Here is a 25,853-nt window from a genome sequence, read left to right as displayed (position 1 = left end):
AGAAGAAGAAGAAAACCGGATGTAGACAGCCTAAAGAAATTAGAAAATGAACGTGAAGTAGCTGGACGGTTCATTTTGACAGTGAATTGAAGGAAACAACAATAAAAATAATATGACAAGGGAAAACAATTCAACAACCAGCGTGTGGTGGAGAAGATGTTAATAACGCTGTGTTACGTCTACATGTGGGTTCGTTTTCACAAGTGTTATTCGGTGCTGATCCGAAACAGTCTGTCCAGACTTAAAAACAGCAAGAGCAGCTTTTGCTTCAGTTTTTGCTCCGGTTCCGCTTCAACACCTCCAACTGGACTCTGTCCCATCCCGCCGGTACCGGAGGACAACGTGTTCCTGCAACTCGGAGACAAGGCCGTGTATGTCACGGAGCTCCAGGTGGGTTTACCTGTTTATCTGAGCCTGGTTCACCTGAGCTGCTAGCGTCGTGTTGTTGTTTACAGTCGAGGTGGTGAGTGGGGAAGGGGCTAGTCACGCCAGGTGATATGTATGAGGCTCCATCAGTGCCAGAAACATTTTCACCTGTTCGTGTCCTCTGAACATCACTCAGTAAATCCAGTCCCAAACAGGTTTACAGCGGCTGTAGACTTCTTATTGACCATAATGTCATTAGGTGCTCTGCCCACTTTTTTTCCCCTTACACAGACTTGTAACAACTTCCGGTTCAGAGCTCACATAATTGAAAAAAATAACAAAACAGGGAAAAAGAGCTCAGAGTAAACCAAATTATAGATCACCTGGCAGTCAGACCTTGGTAGCTGGATGGTAATTAGATCTTGAATCCATTAGGGGTGGGAATATTTGGGCTGAAATGCAGCTATAAAACAATTATACAGTTACTCTTCAAACAAAATAATGAAGTCTGTAACTCTGTTTGTGTCGAGCTCTGTTGTGTGTTTCTCGGGCTACAATGGGTTAAAAAGGGCCAAAAAGAAACCAGGACCATCTCTTTTAGCTTTTTACTTAAAATACTATTAAATAACACAGCAAAGACTAAGAGGAAAACAAAACAAAGCTATTTGAGAATCAGATCTCAATGGGGGAACCAAACTTAACTGACACAGTGTTACTGAACATGGGCCCAGACTGGTCTAAAGGTTTCCTCAAAAATTTATTTAGTGAAAAATGTAGCAGACAACCTGCCTGATTTCATAGAGTCATTTAGCAGCTTATAAAACTTACAAAGATTTTGTTTTTCATGCCGTCTCCTCACCCCCTCTTTATCTTCGGAGCACTACTGTTCTCCTTCTAACTAGGAAACCTTCCAGGATATACAAACCATGCTTTTATTGTCAACTAGCTTGAAATACTCCAACATTTTTGACCCTGTTGGCCTTTGAAAACTTTTAAAACCCGGCTTGTTAAATAATGTTGCAGCCATGGACTGTTTTATCCACATGATAGTTTGAAATTGAAAATGTGGGTCAGTGAGATGCAAACATTTGAGTTATATTTTTCTTTTTTATAATAATTGTATATTATTATTTAGGAAAACCCTGAGAAATACCTGTGGGAGGGTTATGTATTACATTTGGAACCCCGTAAAATGTACTGCAGTCCAGAACCACCACCCCTGCTGTGACTTCAGTTTTATTCAGTCTTGCTGTCTGCTGTAACCCTGCTCCTGCACAGATCAAGCTGATCAGAGCAGTTTACTCATGTATGGTCTGTTGTTTCCTGTGATGTCGTCAGGCATGTGGTGACCTCAGCGAATGGACAGTTCTGTTGGGCTCCTCATTGGTCTGTGGTCCACGAATAGAGAATATTTCATTCATCATCGAAGCAGGACACACCGTGGGATACACTTCTCCACCTGCAACCAATAAGAAAGTATGCACCACACATCACATTATGGTCCTTAATCATCCAACATGCTGCTGTCATTTTGTTTTCCAATCAGAAAATCAGAAAAGACTGACATGAATATTTTTATCTCAGCTTGATAACAAGTAAAACTTTTATAATAAACGTGATCTTCAAGTTCAGACTTTCAACTTTAATCTGAGAAGGTTCACTTCCAAATTAGAGAAAAAATTATTTCCAAAAAAGCCATTGTCACACAGTGATAAATTACTTGTAGTGGCAGAATGTATTTTCTGTTCTGTAATGAGGAGACTCAAATATTCAAAGGGAGTCTTATGGTGAGATTTCATTAACGTGTTAACACAGGTTGAAACATCAAGCAGGCTGCAGGATTAATGAACAATGATCATTCAGCTACAGCAGTTTTTATAGAAAGCTTTGAACACAAGGGGCAGTCAGGTGTGTTGGCAGACAAGTAAACCCAGGGCTTCATGCCTCTCTTCTGATAGTCATTCTTGTACAATGAGAAAAAAAACAAGTAGGTTATCTCTTAACTCTCAGCTTTAGTGAAACTTCATCACAGCACACCTATTTCAGCCATGATGAACTTCCATGGCAACATGACTCTACAACCTTTGAGTGTTCATTTTAGTTTCTTTTACATTATTTTTAGTTAAAGACTTTTTGAAGTCTGGACTTCATGGACGATTGAACAACTCTATCGACCATCGGCCATTGGAGTCCATCAATGATGGTTCGATATTTTTTTAAGAACGATATTTTACACGATAACTGTCTGTGGTGACTCCTTTCCTCCCTGAGCTCTCACTCCGTGGTGCATGGCAGCTCATCAGGAAAAAAGTTCTTTAAAGACATTATCTTGCAGGTTCAAACTTTCAAAAATATTGTGTGCTGTGACAGTAAGGGCATCATGTTAGAAGTTAGACACGTGTGTTGTCATTAAGTGAAATCTGCCTGTAGTTTCTAATTTCAACTCAGAGCTGGTTGCTCACATGAGGTTTATGTGTTGTTTGGTTTTGAAACGAGGAGTTACTTAAGTCATCCCAAATCAGTAACTTTGTCATCTTTCTGGCCACAAACAGCCTATTTCTACAGTTGTTTGAAGGACAGGGATTGCCTGTTATCCTATCGTCCAACCCCACAGTAAATCTGATGTTTAGAAGACCCGCAGATCCTTAAGCCCATTCATCTTTTAACTAGAGGTCAAACCACTGACTGCTGGATAAAATGTGTGGAAGGAGAAGCAAGTTCAGGTTTAGGCCCTTTCTAAGAACTAGTATTTTGTTCACTGGGCAAATCACAGAACCTTTGATAGTGTATTCATACCATGATCCCACACACCCCTAGGCATAACACAGTGGTAAAGATTTGTCTGATTTAATGATAAATGCTACAATAAGTTAGAGATTATAGCTAAATGTGTCTATATTTGTGCTGTATATTTTATTACTTACAAGTTACTTTTATTGTAGTTATCATGATCCCATACCATAGATTTTAGGTCTTTAATTTGACAGAACAAAAAGTGATGTTATGGTTTGACATTTTCTACTTTTAATCATCATTCTGCGTAGAAACGTCCTGAAACCCTGTTTGTTCTGACTCTGTTGTATGAGCCGAGACTAAAGCCTGACCCGTGGTGTTTGTTGTGTGCAGGTGCTGAAGTGGTCGGACTACTGCTTCCCTTTGGCCTGCAGTTCTGAGCAGCCTTTCAAGGTCGTGGCTCAAGCGAGTGTTGAGAACTTCAGTCGTCTCGCTGTAGCCTTTATTGAAGATCGCCTTCAGCTGGACAATGGGCTTGTGCCTTCAAAGATAATTCGTATGTTGTCTTCAACTCGTGTTATTGTTATTGTTAAGAGTCTTAAACGTATCCATTGGGTGTTGACCTCAAAATGCTCTCAAGTTTAATAAACAGTTTCCAACAAGCCAAAAACATAACTTTATTTAGCTGTAACCAGTTTGTTCATTTCTTCTGCCAGCTTCTGATAGTTTGTTGTTGTTTTTTTTTTTGTATTTTTGTGCAGCTGTTCTCCTTCAGGAGTGTACTCTAAGTAAGCTGGTGAAGCAGAGTCAGCAGAACCCAAAAACTGCAAGGACCCCCTCCTGCACCCTGACAGCAAAGGTGGTTTCAGAATCGTTCCCTCATCTCTTGCTGTCTGAGCAGCAGCACGGACAGTGGCGTAAAGGCAGTCTGCTCCTCCTTCCTGAAGTGAAGAGGCGAGTAGAGGAACGTCGGGGATCAGAGCCGCTCCCCGGCACCCAGGATCTTGGAGCTATTGGTAACTTGGGGGACCGTATTTTGAATCATCAGCATATGGAGGGCCATGGACACCACCTCCACCTGTCCAGCTGCCATGAATGTTTGGAACTGGAGAACAGCACCATCCTGTCTGTTAAAAACGCCTCGGCAGAGAACATTCCTGACCTCCCTGACGATAACTCAGTCGGACAGGACAGTGTCGATGGGGGTGTAGATGAGCTGGAGTACGATGCTCAAGAGCGTTGTGGTCATAGTGTTGGATATGACTGTACACACAAACTACCAAATATTTTGGTGTACACAGGTGGCTGCCAACAGCGCTTTCAGGCAATTCATCAGCTTTTATCAGAGTGTATAAATGTGGAAACCAACATCATCTACCCCCTCCTGCCACAGCAGGCACTAAGTGATCCTTGGCTGGACAACACCAGGCTCCTGGTCCTGGCAGAGGAGGGATCTCTGACTCCTGAGCTTCAGACACGTTTTCTCACATACCTGAGTGAAGGTGGAAAAGTTCTGGGGTTAGGCTCCACCCTGTGCCCGGCAGGTCTCCATCTTGAAATCAGAGAAAGACGACGGCTGCAGGTCAGAAGGCTGGTTTTTACCAGAGAGGACAACACAGAGCTGAAATTGAGCATCATGGCATGTGAAAAAGTCTACATCAGGGATCCTCAGGAAGGAGGAGAAGTGGAGCTGTGGGGAGAGCTGCAAAGTGACCTCCCTCAGCAGAGGGACATGGTTATTGTTAGGGTGACCCATGGCGTTGATGGAGGAGAAGCTGTTCTCTGCCAGGTACAAACACGGCATTATTATTGTCACTACTCATTATTATCTTGGATAATAATTTTTTAAAGCGACTAGCAACAAATCTACTGACTTTTTTCTGTGTTATTGGAGACTTTGGTGGCTAAATGTGTGAAAGCATCAATCATTCTGCAGTTCCTGTCCTCAGTGTACCATAAGCCCTGCCCACTTCCCCAAGCACTGACAGCTGTCAATCTCACAGCAGAGAGGAGACCCGCTCCACTCTGTGTACACAGTGGCGCAAAAAGTGGGTATGCAGTATATGTGGCGCATAGGGCCGCGTTAAATGGGGCGCCAAAGCAATGAAGGAAAAAAAAATCCAGTCGGCATTTCCTGTATTTACTAGCTGTCTGTGTAAATGATATGATCGATAACAGAGACACGTCACTGATCAGGCGCCCCTCCGCTCCTTCACCTCCTCTCGAGCATGCGCGGGAGCGCGATTGTTTTCATTTGAATCATGTTGTTATCTGATGACAGGGAGCTAAAGATGGAGAGGCAGAAAGGGATAAAGATGTAGAGATGAAAGAAAGGTTTTTAGAGTGGTTAAAAGACAGCAGGAAGTTTTGTCTGAGCAATAAGAGGAGGCCTGGAAATATTCAGGTTAGCTAAAGCTACTAGTTGGTAGTAAAATGACAAGTTACAACTGTTTAGTGATCAGTATTTACAATATAACAGATCATGACAAGTAAAAAAAAAGGAACTTGTTGGGGTTATTTTGTTGTTCAGACAGTAATCATTTGTTGAACTTGATGGTAATTCATAAAGCAGATAAATTATAGAAGTTGGGAGATTAAATGTCTCCTCTGGGATATAACTCTACAGAGCTGTTCTGAATAATCTGATAAGTCTGATCAGATGAAGCGTCCAATCAGTAACTGATATCCAACAAGGATATCATTTGAAAATAAGATTTCATGTTTTTAATATGTGGTTTGACTGCTGTATTTTTTAACAACTACAACTGATTCACCTACACCGCCCCACACACGAGGTGAAAAGGACATCACAGTGCCCCCTAGTGGACTGGTGTGCAATATAACCAAAAGAACTGTAACTTAAAAAAATAATAAACAAAGATTACCCTTGGCAAAACAGTTGTTTAAACATTTTTAGAACAGTTTCAATGAGATGGGAACATAAAATAACTGTGAATAAATCTACTGAACAGTCCACCGCCCTTCATAAAGAGCCTTAAGTAGCAAGGTTGTGGATGCTCCCTTTTTAGTTAAACAGTCTGCGAGTTGGTCTTTTGTTTGAGACCACAACACTTGGTGAACTTTCTTAGTTTGAATCAGCTCTTTGATTGAGCTGATTTCCAGGCGTAGCCTTTTCTCTGCAACAAACTTTGTTGACTTAAGTGCATCAGCAAGAGAGAAATTATCAGTGACACAGATTATTGGTAGAGGATAAGTAATGCTTCCATAATTGAGTTCAGAAAACAGTGTGGAGAGAAAAATAGCATTATCAATCCCCTTAGACATAGCTAGTGTTTCACCTGCAAGTGTGCTTCTGACAATTCTCTTAATTCTTTTTGACTGCCATGAAATGGGAGAGAACTTCCCATTATTACCCATTAGAACAATGAGGTGCCCACCTTGAGTACCTCCATCTGCAAGATTTTCAAAAGATGCATCAGTGAATGTAACCATCTTTAAGTTACTGTTTTCTTCAAGATGTTGGAAATTCAGCTTTGAGTTTACACACCACTCTTTTTGCTTCATTGATGGTCTGTACTGTAGCCAGTTTTAGACTCGATGCCAAATTACTTGCATCAAACATTACATCAGGCCTGCTCTGTCTCGCCACCTAGAGACGTTGGCCTATCTTTGACCTGAGATGCTCTCTCTCCTCTTCAGTGAGAGGTGATGTTGTGTTTGCTGCTCGTGAGGGCGAGAGGTGTATGGGCTGTAGGTGTTTAATGTATGTCTCTTGGTGTATTTGTACCTTCTTACCATTAGTGACAAGATCCACACCCACATAGGAAAAGCTACTGTGAGCTTCACGACCGACATTCAGTTTTGACCTGAGGTGAGGTATGACTGACTCTGAAAACATGTGTGACCCACCCCATATAAAATCATCAACATGACAAGCAAGTACACCAGTTACATTCTTGTCCTCATCAAGCCAGTAGAAAACTGCGGGGTCAACTTTAGACATAATACCTCCTGCTTCAAACATAATGTTTTTTACCTTGTTATACCAATACAGTGAGGCATCAGCTAAACCATACACACATTTCTTCAGTTTCCAAAGCATGCCTGTACTATTGGCCTCTGGAGGAGGTTTAATAAAAATGTCCCTGGACAGTTCCATTCCTTGTAAGAAGGCAGATTTAATGTCCATTGAGTGAAGTTCCCATTGTTTTTGACATATTACTGCCACTAGAAGTCTCAGTGATTCTGATGCACAGGTTGGTGAATCCTTTTGTAGATCAGGAACTTGTAGTTCCTCAAATCCTCGTGCAACAAGCCTTGCTTTTGGTTTTAATCCATTTTCAGTCTCTTTCAGAGTGCACACCCAACGAGTAGAGATACACTTTTGTCCTTTGTCCTCAATTTCTTCAAACACTTGATTCTGTCTCCAGCTTTTTATTTCATTTTCCTTTGCTTCATCAAATGACACATCTTCATTCACAAAAACATCCTCATATGTTTCGGAATTGGGAGCATCTGTCTGTACACGAAGATCCTCCAACTGTGACAGATCAGCAGATTCAGTGCTCCCAGCCACTTCTGCAGGTTCAAGCAGCTCCAAGTTGTACCAATCCTTGTATTTCCCAGTTGCTTTACCTGCACGCCCCAACACTTTTGCTTTTTGTGAGATACCCTCTGCATTTCTGAATGTTAGAATTTCACCTGTCTTTATGTTGATGTTTCCAGGGCGCTGTCTCCCTGCCTCTACATTTTCAGGAAAAAGCAAAGGATCATCCTCAGGATTTGCTGCATAATTGTCTCCTCCCACCTCTTCATTGATGTCCACTGCAAGTTGTCCTTGTTTGTGCTCCTCATCGTAGGTGATCTGGGGTTCTTCTTGCTCATGAGGAACTTTTCTCAATCTGAGTTGGTGCACCCTGACACAGGTGCCTCCATGTCTGACAAAAACTACTGCACCATCTTGACCAATGACCACTCCTGGTCCTTTCCATTCTGGACAGTCCACTCGTTTGTAAAAAACTTTATCTCCGGTTTCATATCGCTCGTCTGTGGGCCGCAGTTGTTTCTTTAGTGCCCTGCGTATTCTTTCTGAAGATTCTGCTTCTGTAAAGGCTTTTCTTGCAGCATGCAGGGCTGAAATGTGCTTGGCAACCCATTCACTCCTGGTGGTGCCCTCTAGAGCCGGGGCTTTGTCTATTAACACAGAGGGCAAGTTGGGATTCTTCCCAAACACCAGCTGATGTGGGCTGTATCCATGGACACTTTGCATACAGTTCTTTGCCATCAGGGCCCAGTCCATGGTGGTGCTCCAGTCACATCCAGTACTTGTTTTGACTTTCATTAAGATTTCAGTCAGAGTTTGATTATGCCGCTCTAACAGTCCATTGCTCCAGGGGCTGTAAGCAGGTGTTGTCTTAACTTCGATATTAAAATTCTCAGCCATGTCTCTTACTTCCTCGTTATTAAACTCGCCACCATTGTCACTAAATAACTTTTGTGGTGGGCCGTGCACACTGATCCAATCATGGATAAAATGTTTGACTATCTCAGAAGATCTCTTGGTAGTCAAGACACTACCAGCACTAAAGCGGGTGAACTGGTCAATAATGTGTAGATACCACACCCCAGGTTCAAGTTCATGAAGATCTACAGCCACTGTTTCATTATATGTGGACGCCAGTGGTAGACCGACTGCGGGTCTTGGTTTGGTCTTACAATATTTCTGACACACTTCACACTGGTTCACGATCGTTTGCAGCAGACTGTTGCATTCTGTGTCCTTGTTGCCAGAATTACTCAAAAGCCTTTGTATTTTGTCGGCAGAAGCATGTCCAAATTGCTTATGAAGTTTCTCCAAAGCTTTCATCTTTTCACTTGTGTTCATCTCGTCTGTTGCAGTTAGTATTTCTTCCTCAGTGGTAGCTAATATCTGATCAGAGTGAGTAAGATTTTGATTTTTATTGTCCACAATGTTCACACAGTAATGTCCAGAGCTAGTAAAGTCGAGTTTCACAGGCTGGTTGAACATCACTGCACTGTCCTTTTCCATGTCCAAAACAGTCCCTGCCCGTTTTAATGATGTTTTACTCAGAAGCAGTGGAATATTGTCCGGTACCACTTCAGTGTCTATATTACACTTTGTGTTGCCAATCTTAGCAGGTAGCTTTACCTTTTTGATGGAGTAGACTATTTTTCCATCTCCAAACTTGAAGGTTCTGTGACTTTGTGTTTCTGTCTCTTTCATTGTCTTCACACTTGTCTTTTGTAACACAGTACTGTAGTTGTCCAGCCACTCTTGTCCACAGACTGTCCTAGTGCAAGCAGTATCTATTATTGCTGAGCCTAAACATTTTGTCATGAATATTTCTGCATCTGTTGGTGACTCTTTGGTGTAAAGAGTAATGTTGCACTCATCAACATCTGTTGCATCTTCTGTAATTTTGACACTTTCAGCTTTGTGTGGACAGTCTTTGACCCAGTGAAAAGTACTTTGGCACACTGCACATTTTGATCGGCGTCCGTACTTATCCAGTGGATTTGTACCGGGCTGTGGAGTGTTTAGCTGTGTACTTTTCTGTCGAGTACTTTGGCGCCAGGACGAGCCATTTTGCCGCCGTTGCTCCATCGCAAACACGGACTCTTGGTTGATACTTTCTGCTGCTGCACCTTTTTTATTTTCGCCAAATATTCTCTTCAAAGCGGACTTCATTGATGCAAACGCTACATCTGAGCATCCTGTTAGAGCCAGCTGCCTGTCTGTCACATCTGAACACGCGGTGTCTAAAAGCTTAAAAGTCAATACTGCGTCGGGCAGCTCCATGTTTGCATTTTTTCATACGTGCGTAACGCTGCTCAAAGTCAATAATATAGTCCGCCATCGACACGTTTGCTTCTTTCATGATTTGGTCAAAGCCGTGTACGCTTCATAAACTGTCTTTTTTCTCTTATAGGAACAAATCATCTAGTTTAGCTAACAATGTGGTCATTCCAGTGTCTTTATTTAAATCGTCTACCGGTATTTCCATCGCCATGTCCCGCGCTCTTCCTCCCAATGCCAGGGCGACAGAAAGCGCTTGCTTTTTCTTCTCCAAATTAGTAACTTTTGTTCAAATATTGACTTCATTCTTCCAGCTTTCGTATGGCTTTCCTTCTTCAAATGCTGGCGGAACTCTGTAGTTACTAACCATCCTCTGCTACCAATGTTGGTCAGTAAGAATTACTCCACTTTGTTCGCTTTAGCAGCTTTATTCCTCCATGCACAACTACAACCGATTCACCTACACCGCCCCACACACGAGGTGAAAAGGACATCACAGTGCCCCCTAGTGGACTGGTGTGCAATATAACCAAAAGAACTGTAACAGTAGGAACAGCCACTTAATACCAAGTGATTAATTTTGAAACATTATTTATATTGAAAAAGTGAAATAGCAAGATTACATTCCATTCCATCCTCTTCCGCTTATCCGGGGTCGGGTCGCGGGGGTAGCAGCCTAAGCAGGGAGACCCAGACTTCCCTCTCCCCAGCCACTTGGGCCAGCTCCTCCGGGGGAATCCCAAGGCGTTCCCNCGTAACTTCAACGACACTGGGTCTAGCCCAACCCAGTGTGTTTCCTGGATTCTAAGAACCAGACAAATCCTGTGTTCCAGGAATCCTCCTGTTATCACCTCCCACTGTTCCCAAGTTCTGGCAAAACATCCGGACATAACTGGCAAAAACAACCGGACATTCCTAACAAGGCCTGGTGAACTTCTGCACTATCTTCTCCTCCACACCTTGTAGACTTGAAACCATGGGCCACCTGACTGTCACTATCATCTGATTCATTTTCATGTACTTCAGATGTTGTGGGGCGAGGTGGTGCTTCTGGAAGGTCAGGTTTGTCAATTATAGTTTTTACTCAATGCTGAATTTGTTGAAATTGATGCTGCATGCTTTTCCATCTTTGCTCCTGGTGAGAGAAATCTTTCTCCATCCTCTGGTCTCTGGCTGCTTGAGACTGCATAAGAGTTTTCACCAACTCTGCCAGCTCCTCCAACCTGTCCTCAGGGTTGGCTGCTGCCCTGGCCTCCAGATCAGATGAAGCTCCGACTCCTTCCTCAGGCTCACCCTCTTGGCCTGTTTTTTTTTCCAGTTCTGGTCATCACCTTCTCATTGCAGCATGAATAAGCCAATTTCTGACACCACTTGTCAACCGGCTGCCCTTCATGGTAGGATTTACAGGCAGAATGATGATCCATGCAGAGTCAGGTGGAAGTCAGAACAAATTTTATTCTGGTCCATCCCCATTCAGCCTAACAGCATCAGGCAACAACAAAAAAAAAAAGAACCCCTAACAAGACATAATCGCAGTCTTAAATAGTCACAGCTGATAACGGACTAAACCATTCCTCACAGGGATATTTACCAATTTACTACTTCCATCTGTAAAATACATTTTATCAAAATACCACTATATTCCCAGTTAATTTTTATAAATATTTTATATTTTAAACATACACCTAAGTATCATAAAACACCATAAAACTACGTGCAAACCCCCCCACACACATTTTTCCATGGCCTTTCCTGGAACCTATAATTGGTGGGAAGTATTTGTCCAAACACCCTGGAGAGGACAGAAAAGACAGGTGAGTTGTTAACTTTTAGCACCACTACACTTCTCCTGCACTCACACTTAACAGATTTTACACACCATTTGCTTAAGTTTTTAAACAGTAGACCTTATTTCCTGTGACTATCAATTATTTTCTTCTCACAGACAACCACCTCACTTCTTAATGAGGAGCAGCTGTGCAGTCTGGAACAAAAGGTTACATGATAATTTTTAAAAATTCTCAATAAATAGTTAAAACTTCTTGTGTGCAAATGGTTCTTTATGTGCAAATTCATGCTTAAAGTGCAGTGCTAAACAAAGTGCTTGTTAAAGTGCAAAGGTGCACTTAAAGTGCTATACAGTTTGTTTATAAAAATAGTCCCAGTAATGAAGACTTCCTCATTACAGAGCCCCTAGTGCCATGTTTTGGAATATGGTGCTGCCAATTACAAGTGTCTGCTTCTCAGAAGATATGTGCTGGTGTAGATTCTCAGTCATCCAGGCCATGGTAAATTCAAAAAAGGTTAAAAACAAAAAACAACTAGACTTCTATTCTGTAGTTGAAGACGTTTCGCTTCTCATTTTAGGAGCTTTCACAATTCACAAATAGTGTGGAGTTGAGCTTTTAAAGCTGAGATGTGATGTAAGCTGGATAGCTTGCAAATTGTTCTCCCTCTCCTAACAATAGGGCTCGTTAGGATCCTTGTTTGTCTGACTCATTGATGGGCCACTCTGGTCACATGAGTGCAGGTGTTGCTTGGAGTGAAACTGACTGGGTATCAGGCCTAAAGCTCCATTATGTTTTGGAAAGCTGAAATCTGAGACCTCCTCCTCTGTTTAATGTTGGTTTTTGAAGTGTCTTCAAATGGTGGATGTTCTTCTGGGTCTTCATAATTGCAGCAACGATGTACTGATCAAAAGAAATGACTACAGACATAAGTTATTCTTGAACAGTGAGAGTTTATTCAAAATAACAGTCTGTGCCTAATCGGGACTTCTGGCCCAATCAGTGAAATCCCCCGTTTCCCTGGGGCTGCTTCTTTTTATAAACATTTACCGCACCCAGCTGTAGAATAACACACACACACACACACACACACACACGTCCCACTGGGACGGACCTTAACAGTATGGATTCAAGTACATTCAGTTCCCTTTACGGTGATAAGCTGGGATCTTCAGACCTGCAACAGATAACTTTACATATTTGTCTTTGTGCAGTTGCTTTCGACAACCGTGATCTTAGGCGCGCATAGTCCACAATACCAAAAAGGGATTGTACCTGAAGACAATGTTCTCAACTTGGAAGTCAGGCCCCATTGCAACACAGTACAGATGTAGCCCAGACACCTCAGTTTCTCTCTTTTGACATAGATGGCTTCCTTTACCCCCCCTCTCAAACCATGTCTTCTCGGTCCAAAATATGAACATTTTGGTCCTGAAAGGAGTGTCCCTTATCCTTGAGGTGTAGGTGAACTGCTGAGTCCAGAAGAGGTGGGTCTCCTGTGTTGAGCCATGCATCTGTGGAGAGGTTGTTTGGTCTCTCCAATGTAGAGATCTGGACATTCTTCGCTGCACTGAACTGCATACACCACTCCACTCAGTTTGTGTTTGAGTATTTTGTCCTTAGGGTGGACCAGCCTCTGTCTGAGAGTCTGAGTTTTTCGGATACTCCAGCAACATATGGAATGCCAATGTTCTTTCCTCTGTTCCTCTTCTTATTGTGTTCCGTGGTGTGTTTAGTAGATTTCCTAGCTGACTTGACAAAAGCCCAGTTGGGATACCCACATGTTTGGAGAGCTTTTTTTATGTGTTTCTGTTCATTTTCCTTCCCTTCTGTCTTCATGGGGACGTGTTCAGCCCGATGCTGTAAAGTTCAGAAAATGTGTCGCTGAGTAAGGAAAATTGGTTTGAAATGTGAATGGGTCGGTGGTGAACTAGGGGGTTAGCCATAGCAGTATGCTTACTTTGAACTGTCAACCAGCCAGCCTCTGATCCCAGCTGTTTGGGGTCTGCTGGAGTACTGCTAACGGGAGCTACTCTCAGTGGCTCCACGTTGCCTAAGAAGGCCTGGCTAGCTACTGACTTTTCACCAGCGCAGAGCCAAGCTTCCAATTCAGACAGCCTCGCCTCCAAAGCTACCATAAGCCTATATTTATTACACAAACCATTGTTGCTAAAGGAGGCAGAGGAATAATTAAGCATCTTACTCACAGAGCAAGTGAGAACAGAAGCAGCTAGGAGAGAACCAGAAGCCATGCTAAGAGCCAACAAACCCCAAAACACACCAATAAACCCAAAGAGTGGTGAAAGAAAAAAGCTGCCTCAAGCATGATGCAATAGTAGAAAACAACTATATAAAGAGTGCTTGTGTACTAGTATGTGAAACTGTGTGAAAGTCAAATAAGTCCAGTAAATCAAAAGATGTGACAATACATCTTACTATCAATCATCGACATGTCAGCTTCCTCCTCCTTCCTAACAATGGCACTAAAGCACCCAAATGTAAAAGGAAAACAAGACAAATTATGGCAGAACATGGAAAACAAACAAAGAAAACAAAACCTAAATGTTAAAATGTTCAAAGAATATAACAGAAATATGGTTTCACATGTTAAAAATATGTTTTGGCTGGCCCACCAAACATTGTGGGTTATTTACTTCACAGTTAAACCAAGGGCTCAAAGATTTGTGGTGTCAAATTTTAGTTGATTTATATCCCTTCCTGCTTACAGTTATTCCAATTTGTCATTAAATCTATCTGGCAACTTCTGGCAGGCCAATTTAGAAATTTACAGTGTTCAGAATTATGTCCACCTCAGATTGTTGTTACTTGTTTCTTTAGATAAAGTTTATTTTATCTTGATCCTTTCTCAAAATAGTTGAAAGGTTTGTGAAGCAATAAAACTCTCTACAGTCTGTTGCAAGTTTACCTAATCTTGAATCCTTGCCTACATTCCATCAACAAAGTAAAAAATTACCCAGTCAGTTGCTTTGCAGTACAGGGACAATGACTGAAGAGTTAAGAGTTACAATCATAAAAACTCCTAGGGTTTTTCCACCAATACACATCAGATGTTCACATAATACACAATTAAAATTCAGCTCTCTTTAAGAATGTTTTTTAAATCATCTAGTTTAATGATTTATGAATTAACAACAACATAATAAATTTATGTAACAAGGTAATGTGTTTAACAACATCTTATTACATGTTTCTCTTACATAGCACTTCTTTTGTGATTTAATGAAGTTTTCATGAACCAACTTGAACAAAATTAAAGGTGAATACATGATACATTTTCATAAGACAACCTAAACACAGTTCAACAAGTTCAAACAGTTCCTTTCATCTCCCTATTGGGGGAATTTATCTGTGTCCCCTCCTGTGGTGGGCTGAAACACTGCACACACATAGACCCACCTATGCATACATTGGACTAGATCTACCTTGTGCACACTGCAACAGAAGTCCGTGCACACCATGCACACTGTATTAAGTGGATGGGCTCACAAACACACCTTACTGAGCATCCAGGCTCGCAAACACAGCCTGGGTGGACAGACTCGGATGAAATCATGTGTACAGACCCAGGTGGGCAACAGTGTCTAAAATATTTTCTCTGCTTGTAAAACTGAATATTTGACCTGATCTGTCACTATTGTCTTTCTGCTTGTTTCCAGAAACATTACATCTTCTTCCTGTCTGAAGGCTTATCATAAAGACCCAGCATATGTCTTCAACCGTTACAACAGACATGCTAATACTGAGGGATGGGTAAGTACAGTGAAAGTCCACACTAACAGCAAACAGCACAGATGTGTACAGCTCACTTGAAAACTGTCATTTAAGTTTCAAAGCTCTGCTAAGGTTCAGTAATTGTTATTACCTGCCAAAGAAGGCAAAAAGGTGACAATGTTTTTGCCATTGCAATTGCATTCGTGGGTGTGTTTGTTAGCAAAATATTTTGTGAACCAGTGGACACATTTTACATTTCTACAACTGATTAACTTTTGGAGTCAACCCAGTTTAATATTGCAGTGGGAAATATTCATTCTTTCAAGTAATGTTAGACCTTTCTTTTATTTCTGTGTTAATATTATGATTCCCTCTTTTGAACAACCAGAAACAGACATATATAAGACTGAATTGAACATAGATGTCCTTAAGTAAAAACCTGTTCTTTTCATCTGTGATGCACAGTGACATACAACTGTCTTCTGAATATACACCTGTGGAATCAATAAAGCCAGAATGAAGCACATGTTTACCTTAAATAAGTAGTACTAAATCAAGTAGTTCAATTTGTACAAAAAAACTAAAAGCAATCATAAAGGTTTTTACTAATGGATGAAACTTAAATTCAAATGATGTGGTTAGTATTATTTATACGTAAAACAATACGTAAAACAAAAAAAAAGTTTATCCTATTCCATCTCCTAAAATCAAACAGTATCATAATATTAATTCTGTTTTATAATCCTAGCATAAAACAACACAGATCAAGCAGACTACTAAAAATGTATCACTGTTTTATTCTGTGTGCAGTTAAAATTGAGAAATATCGTAAAGGGATGCATATAACCTGTTAATTTTACACTAAAGTCGTATGGAGGTTTAAATGCCAGTTGAAGTCCCTTCTTGTTAAAGGGTGTTGTGGAATTTTCTTTAACAAAGAGGACAACGAAAAGTTTTGTCTTTGGATAATTTATTTTAGCTATATAGCTGAGAATCACTGAGCTGAGGTGAGTCAGCAGAGTGAGTCTCATGCATTACAGATAGCTACCCCTTTTTATACCATTGTAGTAAGAGGAGGGGTCAGGGGGGGAACAGAAGGGTCAGATAGCTGACCAAAAGGGGAGGTAATAAAAGAAAAACACATGAGATAACACAGACATCCTGGCACCCTATAGAGATAAGATTAAAGGCATCCTAACTAAACTAAATCGTAGTGAAAATGAATGCTCTGTGTTTTTCCACAGTTCATCAAAGGGTCACTGAAACAGTATTTTTTCCCATTACAAGGGACTAATGACTTACTGCTGAGTGATGGAGAAGACAGCTTCATAATACTTTAGATGTAAGTGTTCTTTTTCATACTGCAAAGGACAGCATCTTCTCGCATTGTTTAGAGTAGTGTTTCTCAACGGGGGTGGTACTGCCCCCTGCGAGGGGTTGAGAGGATGACTGGGGGCGCTGGCAACAATATTTTCAAAAGGGAGGCGCTGATATTCTTATGGGGGGCGTTTGCTTGAAGTTGCAGTTTACACCAAAGATTCACAACAATATCAGTTTAAACTTTGAACTACTTGCAAAAATATTGTGGCCTAAAACATTAAAACCGGCATGGAACTGCAACTGTATTGATGGTGTTTCTCCTGGTTTCTCTAAGCTGGCACGCAGCTCCATGCTGCCTTCAGGAGAACGGGACATCAGAGCATCGTCTATAATTTGTCCCACATGGCAGTTACTTTGTAAACTCAGAGAAAAGAATGCTCTCTTTAGTGGTATTACCCTTGGAATTATTTCTTTCTCTTACATGAGTTCATTTCTCTGAAGAATACACCGTGAGCGCATTGTTATCGCAGTGGTTAAACATTTACAAGAGCAATATTCTGTTGTTGGACTTCCCCTGAAAGCGTCCAGCATCCAGACGCACATTAACATTTTTCTGTACAAGATGCTTTGTTGACATGATTACGGAACAGTCTTGCCAAAGCATATGAACACAAACTAACAATAAAGCATAAACTATTCTAAAACCAAAGACCGACGGCTTGACAAGTGGATCACAGCGGCTGCATCAGATGTCGGCTGACACCGCTGCGACTTTTCTCTGCAGCTTCATTTGTGTCGTTGTGAACTTTAAAGTCTTAACATCAGTCACAATCTTTAAATTACAGACATGGCGCCCCCCGAGGCAGACGTGTTTGCTCGCTCCGCTGCTGGATGTAGTTTATTTCGTCTTTCTTTTCGTGTTTGTATGTTTATTTTCCTTGTTTTGGACGTGGTGCATAAATGCCTTGCACTACAGACATACAGCAGACAGGCATTATTGGACATTTCCGCACATAAATTGGANACCCTCCTCTCCAGAACCCCCGAATAGACCTTACCAGGGAGGCTTAAGAGTGTGATCCCTCTGTAGTTGGAACACACCCTCCGGCCGCCCTTTTTGAATAAGGGGACCACCACCCTGGTCTGCCAATCCAGAGGAACTGTCCCCGATGTCCACGCAATATTGCAGAGTCGCGTTAACCAACACAACCCTACAACATCCAGAGGCTTAAGGAACTCCGGACGAATCTCATCCACCCTCGGAGCCCTGCTACCGAGGAGATTTTTAACCACCTCAGTGACCTCAGCAATGGAGATTGGAGAGCCTTACCCAAAGCTCCCAGGCTCCGCCTCCCCAATGGAAGACGTGCCAGTAGGATTAAGGAGATCTTCAAAGTATTCAGCCCACCGACCCACAACGTCCCGAGTCGAGGTCAGAAGCACACCACCCTCACTATAAACAGTGTTGATGCTGCACTGCTTTCCCCTCCTGAGACGCCGTATGGTGGATCAGAATCACCTTAAAGCCATACAGAAGTCTTTTTCCATGGCCTCTCCAAAATCTTCCCATGCTTGAGTTTTTGCCTCAGCGACCACCCGAGCCGCATGCCGCTTGGACTGCTGGTACCCGTCAGCTGCTTCCGGAGTCCCACAGGCCAAAAACGCCCGATATGACTCCTTCTTCAGCCTGACGGCATCCCTTACTTCAGGTGTTCCATTCCACGTCCCGAGAGCCAGCTTCTGTAGCCGAGGATCAGACCGCCAAGGTCCCCGCCTTCGGCCACCACCCATCTCACATTGCACCCGACCCCTTTGGCCCCTCCCATAGGTGGTGAGCCCATGGGAAGGGGGACCCACGTATCGTCTTCGGGCTGTGCCCAGCCAGGCTCCATGGGTGAAAGCCGGGCCACCAGGCGCTTGCCAACGTGCCCGACCTCCAGGCCTGGCTCCAGAGTGGGGCCCCGGTGACCCACGTCCGGGCGAGGGAACACTGTGTCCAATATTTAAAAAAAATAGCAAGATGTGTAATTTATTTAAAGCTATTAAATAATACTCGTTTGACCATGTGACTTAGCAGACAAGAACACAGGCAAGGGATGAAGGAGACAAGCATGAGGTCGGTGATCTGCTTCTGTAGAGGAGAACAGTGATGACATCAGGTAGGAATAACTCAGCTAGTCATTTTGGGAAAATTAGTGCAGGCAGATGACAAGTCAATCACCACAGGAGAATGTGGAACAGAGAGGTGCAGAGGAGAGGGTTGGGGCAAGGCCCTACTCAGAAGATCCATCTGAATGGTCTTCACCGCAAGAAGAGGGGCACTCATTGAGGCAGTTCATTGTTGAGAATAATCCACAGAAATGTTCTGATGGACCAAATCCAAGATCAGGTACTGTATTTTATAAATCCATGAATAAATAAGATTTACTTACGTAAACAGGTGAAAAAAAAGGGGGCGGGGCTGTAATGTGTCTGCATACCCCTCAGAAAGTAGGTAGCTGCACCCCTGCGTGTCCACTTTGCAAAAGAATCATTCGTGTGCAAAGCTGCTGCTGATCCCATCCTGGATTACAAAGCAGGATGTAATTATAATGTAGATATAATTTTTAATGTATTGCTTTTTCACTGACTCTGTTGAGCTAAAGAAATCCCTGTGGTTCCAACCCTGGATAAAAGAGGAGGGTTAAGTGTAGAGCTGGCAATTCCACGACACAAAACTGTCTTTTGGTGAAATTTGATATTCTAACAAAACTGACTTACGTAGTGTGGGTTCAGGCAAAGCATTAAAATTATTTCATAAAGTTAATTTGTAGTTCTAAACATATTGAATGTTTTTTACTCATTTTTTGTCTTGCCAACGTTGATATTCCTCTCTCCTATAGCCTGATCAACATCACCAAATATGCAAATTAGGTGATCACGTCATCTAACAACTTATAGCAGCTCAAAATCTCACTCCAAGCTCGGATCAAAACTTGAGAGCCCTGCATCATATTTTCACTGAGTACAAAACATGCTTATCATATTCGGTCTTGTAAAGCCACCCACTGAATTTCGGCTCACCTCTGTGGTCTGTAAACACTCCTTTTTATCAGCTGCAGCAGTAATTTCCTTTCGTGAGTTTTGAATCGTTTGATTATCTTTGTGATCTCTCATGGAGAGATCATATAAATGCTGATACAGGCGAACCAGCTCCGCTAGAGCACCGAAATCGTCCATTTTGAAAGGAGCGCGGCACACGCGGTCTGCGCGAAGTTAAAAAAATTGGGAGGTGCATGACTACAACGTGACACCGCGCAGGTGTGGGGACAGCGCGATTGCATCACTGTTGGCATGGGTGCGCGTGGTGATCACTTGCATCAAGTTGATGCGGGTGGAAAAGAAAAATATGTGTATAAAAAATGGCGTAGTTTACAATTAACAAGCGGAGCTTAGCCTGGCGGTGGGGGAAGGAAAACCAGGCTTATAATACACTGGGGAAAACCCTGATGCCTTATTTAAACTTGCAAAATAAAACGTGCACCGAAGTCTTTATGACAGAAGTTTCCCTTCAGATTTATGGGAGGTTGCACCCCCACCCCCTGAGCTCTCCTTATGACACCTGTGTTGAGGTTTGACAGGTGTACCACCCCATTAAAACTCCCCACCTGCCACTCTTCCTGGAATGGATCACACAAATAAGGGCTGAGTGCTTGACGCTACCCTGGGTTCACCTCCACCCCTCACCAGAAAAGTGGAAAAAATTAAATGAGTAGTGTTATTTTAAAGCAGTCAAATTGAGCAATAACAGCCCCGTGATGTCTGGGGTTACACCCCAACATACTAATTAATAGCATACATTTTATTTATTTTCTCCAATTCCTGCAATCAGCACATAAATACACACAAGCCACAGACTCTGAGTGCAGGTGTTTTAAAGTGAAGGCTACGGGACGAGGTGGGTGTTTTTTAAAAAATGCCCACCTCGTCCCGCAGCCTAAAAGCATTTTAAATTCCATTAAAATATCCAAATTGTTGGAAAACACACAGAACAAAACAAACAGAAAGCTAAGTAATTTACATTATTTGTTATGAGGAACTACTTTGTATGGCAAGTGTTATTTTTTGTTGTGTTTTGTTTTGTTTTTGTTAAGGTAGGGCTGCACCTGCTCTAATGGACCAGCCATATCTGTTCATGCTACAGAATTTTTCAACATGACCAATAAATCAGCCTAACATTGCTGGACATCATGCTTCATATTCTAGAGTATCAGATACATAAAGAGGAGATGTTGTGAAGTTATTTTCTTCTAGCCACATATTTCAGTAAAACAGAAGGCAGAAGTGATATGGGGGCATTTGTTAAGTGGTCCTGTAGAATCATGCATTCACTCATTTTACAGCACATTAATATTAGTTCAATTTTATTGCCATCAAAATGAAATAAATGTTGAGAACATGGTTCATATTTGTATCACTGAATCTTCATAACTCTAAAAATAAAACATTCTGTGTAAATTCATAATAATGAAGTTGTTTGTTTTATTTATGCATTTGTTTTTTTTTGTTTCTGCAGGTCCATTTTGACGTTGGACCAGGCTCCCAAAATTTGGATTCAGAAGACTTTGATGAGCTGAAGGTCAGCAGTACACTACGATATGAAATCCTGACAGAGATCCTCACCTCTCTGGGTTTCAGTTGTGAACCAAACCAGACTCCAGCCCTGAGCCCAGTTCACTTGTTGGCGACATCTTTGGTAAGCTCCAGTAAACGTGTTTGTAAAGTGACACACTGCCCAACTCAGAGGTGTCAGACATCATGAAGCTGAATATGTTCTTAGACTCATAGGTACTTTGGTGTAAAGACAAAACATTCAAACAATAAATTACAGCATGTAGATTACAAATGCAAACACTGAAAATAAAACACAAGAAGACAGAAACAGATTTCACTTTTGGCACTTATATATTTGTAACCAGAATGAGTCCTTGTTGAGTAATTTAAGTTTGAGGTATAAAAGTGTCTGAATTTGTTTTTTTCTGTTTTGATTGGAAAATCTCTATTTGGAGGATTGTACAAGTACCCTACAGTGTGAGAATAAAAACTCTCAACTCCAGTTTTATTTTACCTGTTTACCCCCTCCCCTCTTAACCTCTTTAGTAAAAACACCAGTTCAGCCTTCATGAATAAATACACAGCACACATATGGAAACAATCTGATTGGATAAGTATATGCAAAAATGTGAGCACGTGCAGAAGTCTGACAAGCAGGTCTACAAACACAAGGCCTGTATAAACATGGAGGTGGGGGGCAACAAGCTGCACTTTCATCATCCATCAGAGATGGCCAATAGCTTTTATTTCCAACTTTAGGATTAGTTTTATTTCCTAAGATCATTAACAGCACTTCTAAGAAAGAAGAGGATTTTTGAAAAACTCTAAAATATAATTTGAACCATGTCAGTAGCTTATAACTTAACATATTTAATGTTTTTGCATTGAAATTATCCAGATATACCCAAATATAAATGACATTGCATGTTTTAGTGTACGGAAAAAGGTGGCTGCAACTAATAAGTGATTATAGTTTCATTTAATTACAAAATTTGTGGATTTTGCATGTGCTGTGGTCAAATTTGGTAAAGTGGTGGTAAATAAATAAAAAAAGGGAGACACATGAATTCTGTAATGTACATCAGTATAACCCATATCAGATTTTTAAAATGTCTCGTGATTAGACACATCCCTGTTTTGTGGTGACATTCTTCAACATCAGCATAAACACTTTGTAGTTTGGCTTTGTAAAAATTGCTGCTGTTTGTATCTAGTCTGTAAGAGCAGTGCTCAGTGTGGTGGATAAAGTGTAGATATTTGTGACATTCAAAATTATTATTTTCATATATGGTCTGTGGTGTGTATGTTGGGTAACGGGGGCAACATAAGCAATGCTAAACTGATGGAATCAATAGAGTAATATTAGGAATACTGTGCCTGAAACTGTCCATGTTGCATTTTGTCTGTCAGAAATTAAAAAAAGACACCAGTTTGGATTTTGTTTGTGCCTCTAAACAAAAAGGGGCAACAAAGGAGAGATTTGTGGCTGCAGTCTAGCCATAAAGGATTAAAATAGTAAACAGGAGCAGCTGCTTTATTCCATTGTCACTGTATATATGAGCCTTTACTACATCAAAAAAAAAATCAGTTATTGTATGTGGAAGTCAGAGGTTACTTATACTTTTATTTAAGAAGAATTTTACTCCATTTAAAATAATTTTTAACTAGAATAATTTTTTTTCCACTTAATGGTAAAGCTTTTTGAGCAGCTAGTGGTTAAACCGCCTTGATTGATGTTAGTTCATGTTATAAAATAAAGTTCAATTAGTTTACTGTTTCTAACACTCATGACCAACAACTTAAATAGCTAAATAAAGCAGTTTAAATGTCAATCTGATGAACTTTTACTCATATTATAAGGGTTTTTTTTCTATATAATGCTGGAGATCATTGATTGACAGTGACATTAAGTAATTATTTAACTGACAAGCTATAATACTTAAACACTTAAAAGCTTTGAACGAATGCTGTAGTTGTTTTTTTTAAAAGTGGTTTTCTGAGCAAACGTGAAAAATTCAGATACCCATTCACTGCCTGGCAAAATGGAGATGTTTTCTTCAAAAGTAGGTGGGAGCACAGAGGCAAAGTAGTGTTGCTCCACTTTCATATTAAGCATTCACATCTTTCAGATTTACTGTTTACTTATCGCAAACGACCCTCCTCTCTGTGTACAGACTGATATTATTCATAAAATACATATTACAGTCCTCAGTTTCGTAGATCAGAAAATTCTCAGCACTCACCAACCCGTGCCTCTGATTGGATCCTTTTGCTTAACTTTTACACAACCGTCATTCTTCATTAGTCATGCTTCACCTGATTCCCTGATGATCACCTGATTTCCTATATTTGACCCAATTGAAGTAGTGTAAAGCAAGTCACGACTTCCTGTTTTCAACCGATGTCCTGTGGGTAATGTGGTTTAAGTCACAGTTGGTGACACTGAGCACTCGCTGCTTCCTGAGAAGTAGTGATGTACTATAAACAGTGATGGTTCTGTAAGGATGAAAATGTCGATGTTCCTGTTCTGAGTACTGGTGCACTAAGCATTGAATATGAGTAAAGCTTTAGGAGTAATATGTTATAACAGAGCCTATAATTTCTGATTTCCTTTTGGTGGCAAAGATGACTCCATTAGACTTGGTGAGAGCTTATTGACAGCGTTTTCTGTGTGTTCTGAAAGTGAAGTCTGTCACTGAAACACAACAGATAAGAGACAGATATTTAAAATTATATCTAGGGTGTATAGATTAGGAAACTATCTGTATACTTTGTTCACAAAGGAAAAATCCATTACTTGAAGTTTGTTCAAAGATCTGGTTTCTTACAAGTGAATGTTGTTTATCTGACATCACAGACAAAAACACTCTTTCTTGCAAAGAATTCAGATATTTACTGATATTTCACTTGTTTTAGAGGTGAAAATGTAGAGTGTTGTTAGAGTTTAGAAGTGAAAGTATAAAGCAGAGGTAGTGTTGCATGAATTGCGCGTGTGAGTTTTCTCCAGCAGCTCTGGTTTCCTCTCACAGTCCAAAAACATTCAGGTAACTCCAGATTCTAAACTGACCCTAGATGTCTGTCTGTCCTGAACTGGGACCTGTCCTGGGTGTACTCCACTTTTGTCGAATGACAGCCCACACACTCTCCATCAACACCACCACTGCCTTGAACCTGAACAGGAATGAGTGGGTACAGAAAATGGATGAATGGGTGATTAGGAAAGAACCACTAGAGGGGGTAAGATCTCCAGGAGACATTTTTCACAGCAGCTGCAAAGCTTTGCTGCTAATAAGTTTCAGTGATATTCAGTCAATAGTAGCAGTAGATTTGTAGTTTTTTTTTATTTTCCTTGCTTACATTGTTTACCCATTGTTGCATATTGTATGCAGCTTATGTTTTAAAGCTTGTCACTTTTCATACTCTCCACCTGTAGAACAAACCCATTAACCCCAAAAAACTAGACATCTGATGTAACCTAGAAGTTAAAGTAGGAAGGGGATCAGCGTCCTCATAGGCTGGACCCAGCGCAAGTTTGAAGTCCCACTCCATCCATGTAAATAAACAAGACATCAAAAAAAACAAACATCAAAAGAAAGAAAACTATTTTTTTAGGTGTTGACTCTTGTTGATTTGTGTAGTTCTTACCTTGCTGCTGAAAGCTCAAATATTAATTTTTCTTATACATTTAGCTGTAATTGATGGTTTCATGCTTAAAAGAAAGGTCTTATACCACCATAATTGTGTGTGGGAGAGTAGGCACGACTGAAAGCCCCACATACTTAGTGTGCAGTCTCTGGTTCCAAAAATACAACATGGCAGCTCTAGTAGGTAGGTAGGTAGGTACATTTATTTATATAGCACTTTTCAGCACAAGGCAACTCAAAGTGCTTTACAACACAAGAACAAAGTTACAGAACATGATAATGAAACAAAATTACAGACAGGTACAAGATACAATGATAACTAATTGTCTAAATATACTAAGCTAAACCAACAGATCTAAGCATGACTAAATGTACAGAACTAAACTAAGCTAAAACTNGTATATAGATTGTATTGTATTGTTTTGTATTTCTGGAAATGTATATTTACTTATTTATTTTCTATTGCATGCTTCGATTTGATTCTACTATCTCATATCTTACCTTGTGTCTGACATCCAGCGTGGGCAGCAAAGTAGAAATTTCATTGTACAGGGAAACGTGTTTCTTACTGTGCATATGACAATAAAGCTTTGAATTGAATTGAATTGAATTAGCCTATGAATAAAAGACAATGTGAAAGCACAAAACATGAAACATGAAAGAGGTTTATTTAATCAAAAACATCACAAAACAATGTGAAAAAAAACTGCTATATTAATTCTGCCATATTGTTAGTAGGATACATGATACATGATACATTTGTAATACTTTGATACATTTGTAATACTTTTGCGCAAGCTTTTTTTTTGTAAGACTGCGCAGCATATTCGAAAATGGTACAGAACAAGAAAAAATGCTGTCAGTATTCAGTTGAATACCTTGATTTTGGCTTCATACCTT

General features: G+C 40.8%; 1 protein-coding gene across 1 annotated transcript; it reads left to right on the top strand.

Moving 5' to 3' along the window:
- hlcs (holocarboxylase synthetase (biotin-(proprionyl-CoA-carboxylase (ATP-hydrolysing)) ligase)) lies at nt 1-21,532 on the top strand. The gene is made up of 5 exons (XM_037979142.1): nt 1-390; nt 1,705-1,842; nt 3,493-3,655; nt 3,861-4,888; nt 21,272-21,532. Exons 1-5 carry the CDS (start codon nt 157-159, stop codon nt 21,515-21,517), a joined length of 1,809 nt encoding a protein of 602 aa, XP_037835070.1. The 5' UTR covers nt 1-156; the 3' UTR covers nt 21,518-21,532.
- The last annotated feature ends 4,321 nt before the right edge of the window (nt 21,533-25,853 follow it).

The sequence above is a fragment of the Kryptolebias marmoratus genome, linkage group LG13 (assembly GCF_001649575.2).
Source record: "Kryptolebias marmoratus isolate JLee-2015 linkage group LG13, ASM164957v2, whole genome shotgun sequence".
In the NCBI taxonomy this organism is placed as follows: domain Eukaryota; kingdom Metazoa; phylum Chordata; class Actinopteri; order Cyprinodontiformes; family Rivulidae; genus Kryptolebias; species Kryptolebias marmoratus.
This window is presented reverse-complemented; position numbering and strand designations above follow the sequence as displayed.

Excerpts from the sequence above, each read along its gene's own strand:
- hlcs (XM_037979142.1), top strand. The coding sequence starts at position 157 with ATGTTAATAACGCTGTGTTACGTCTACATGTGGGTTCGTTTTCACAAG. Across the intron at positions 1,843-3,492 it reads CACCTGCAACCAATAAGAAA|GTGCTGAAGTGGTCGGACTA; the intron begins GTATGCACCACA and ends TGTTGTGTGCAG. Across the intron at positions 4,889-21,271 it reads GAGAAGCTGTTCTCTGCCAG|GTCCATTTTGACGTTGGACC; the intron begins GTACAAACACGG and ends TTGTTTCTGCAG.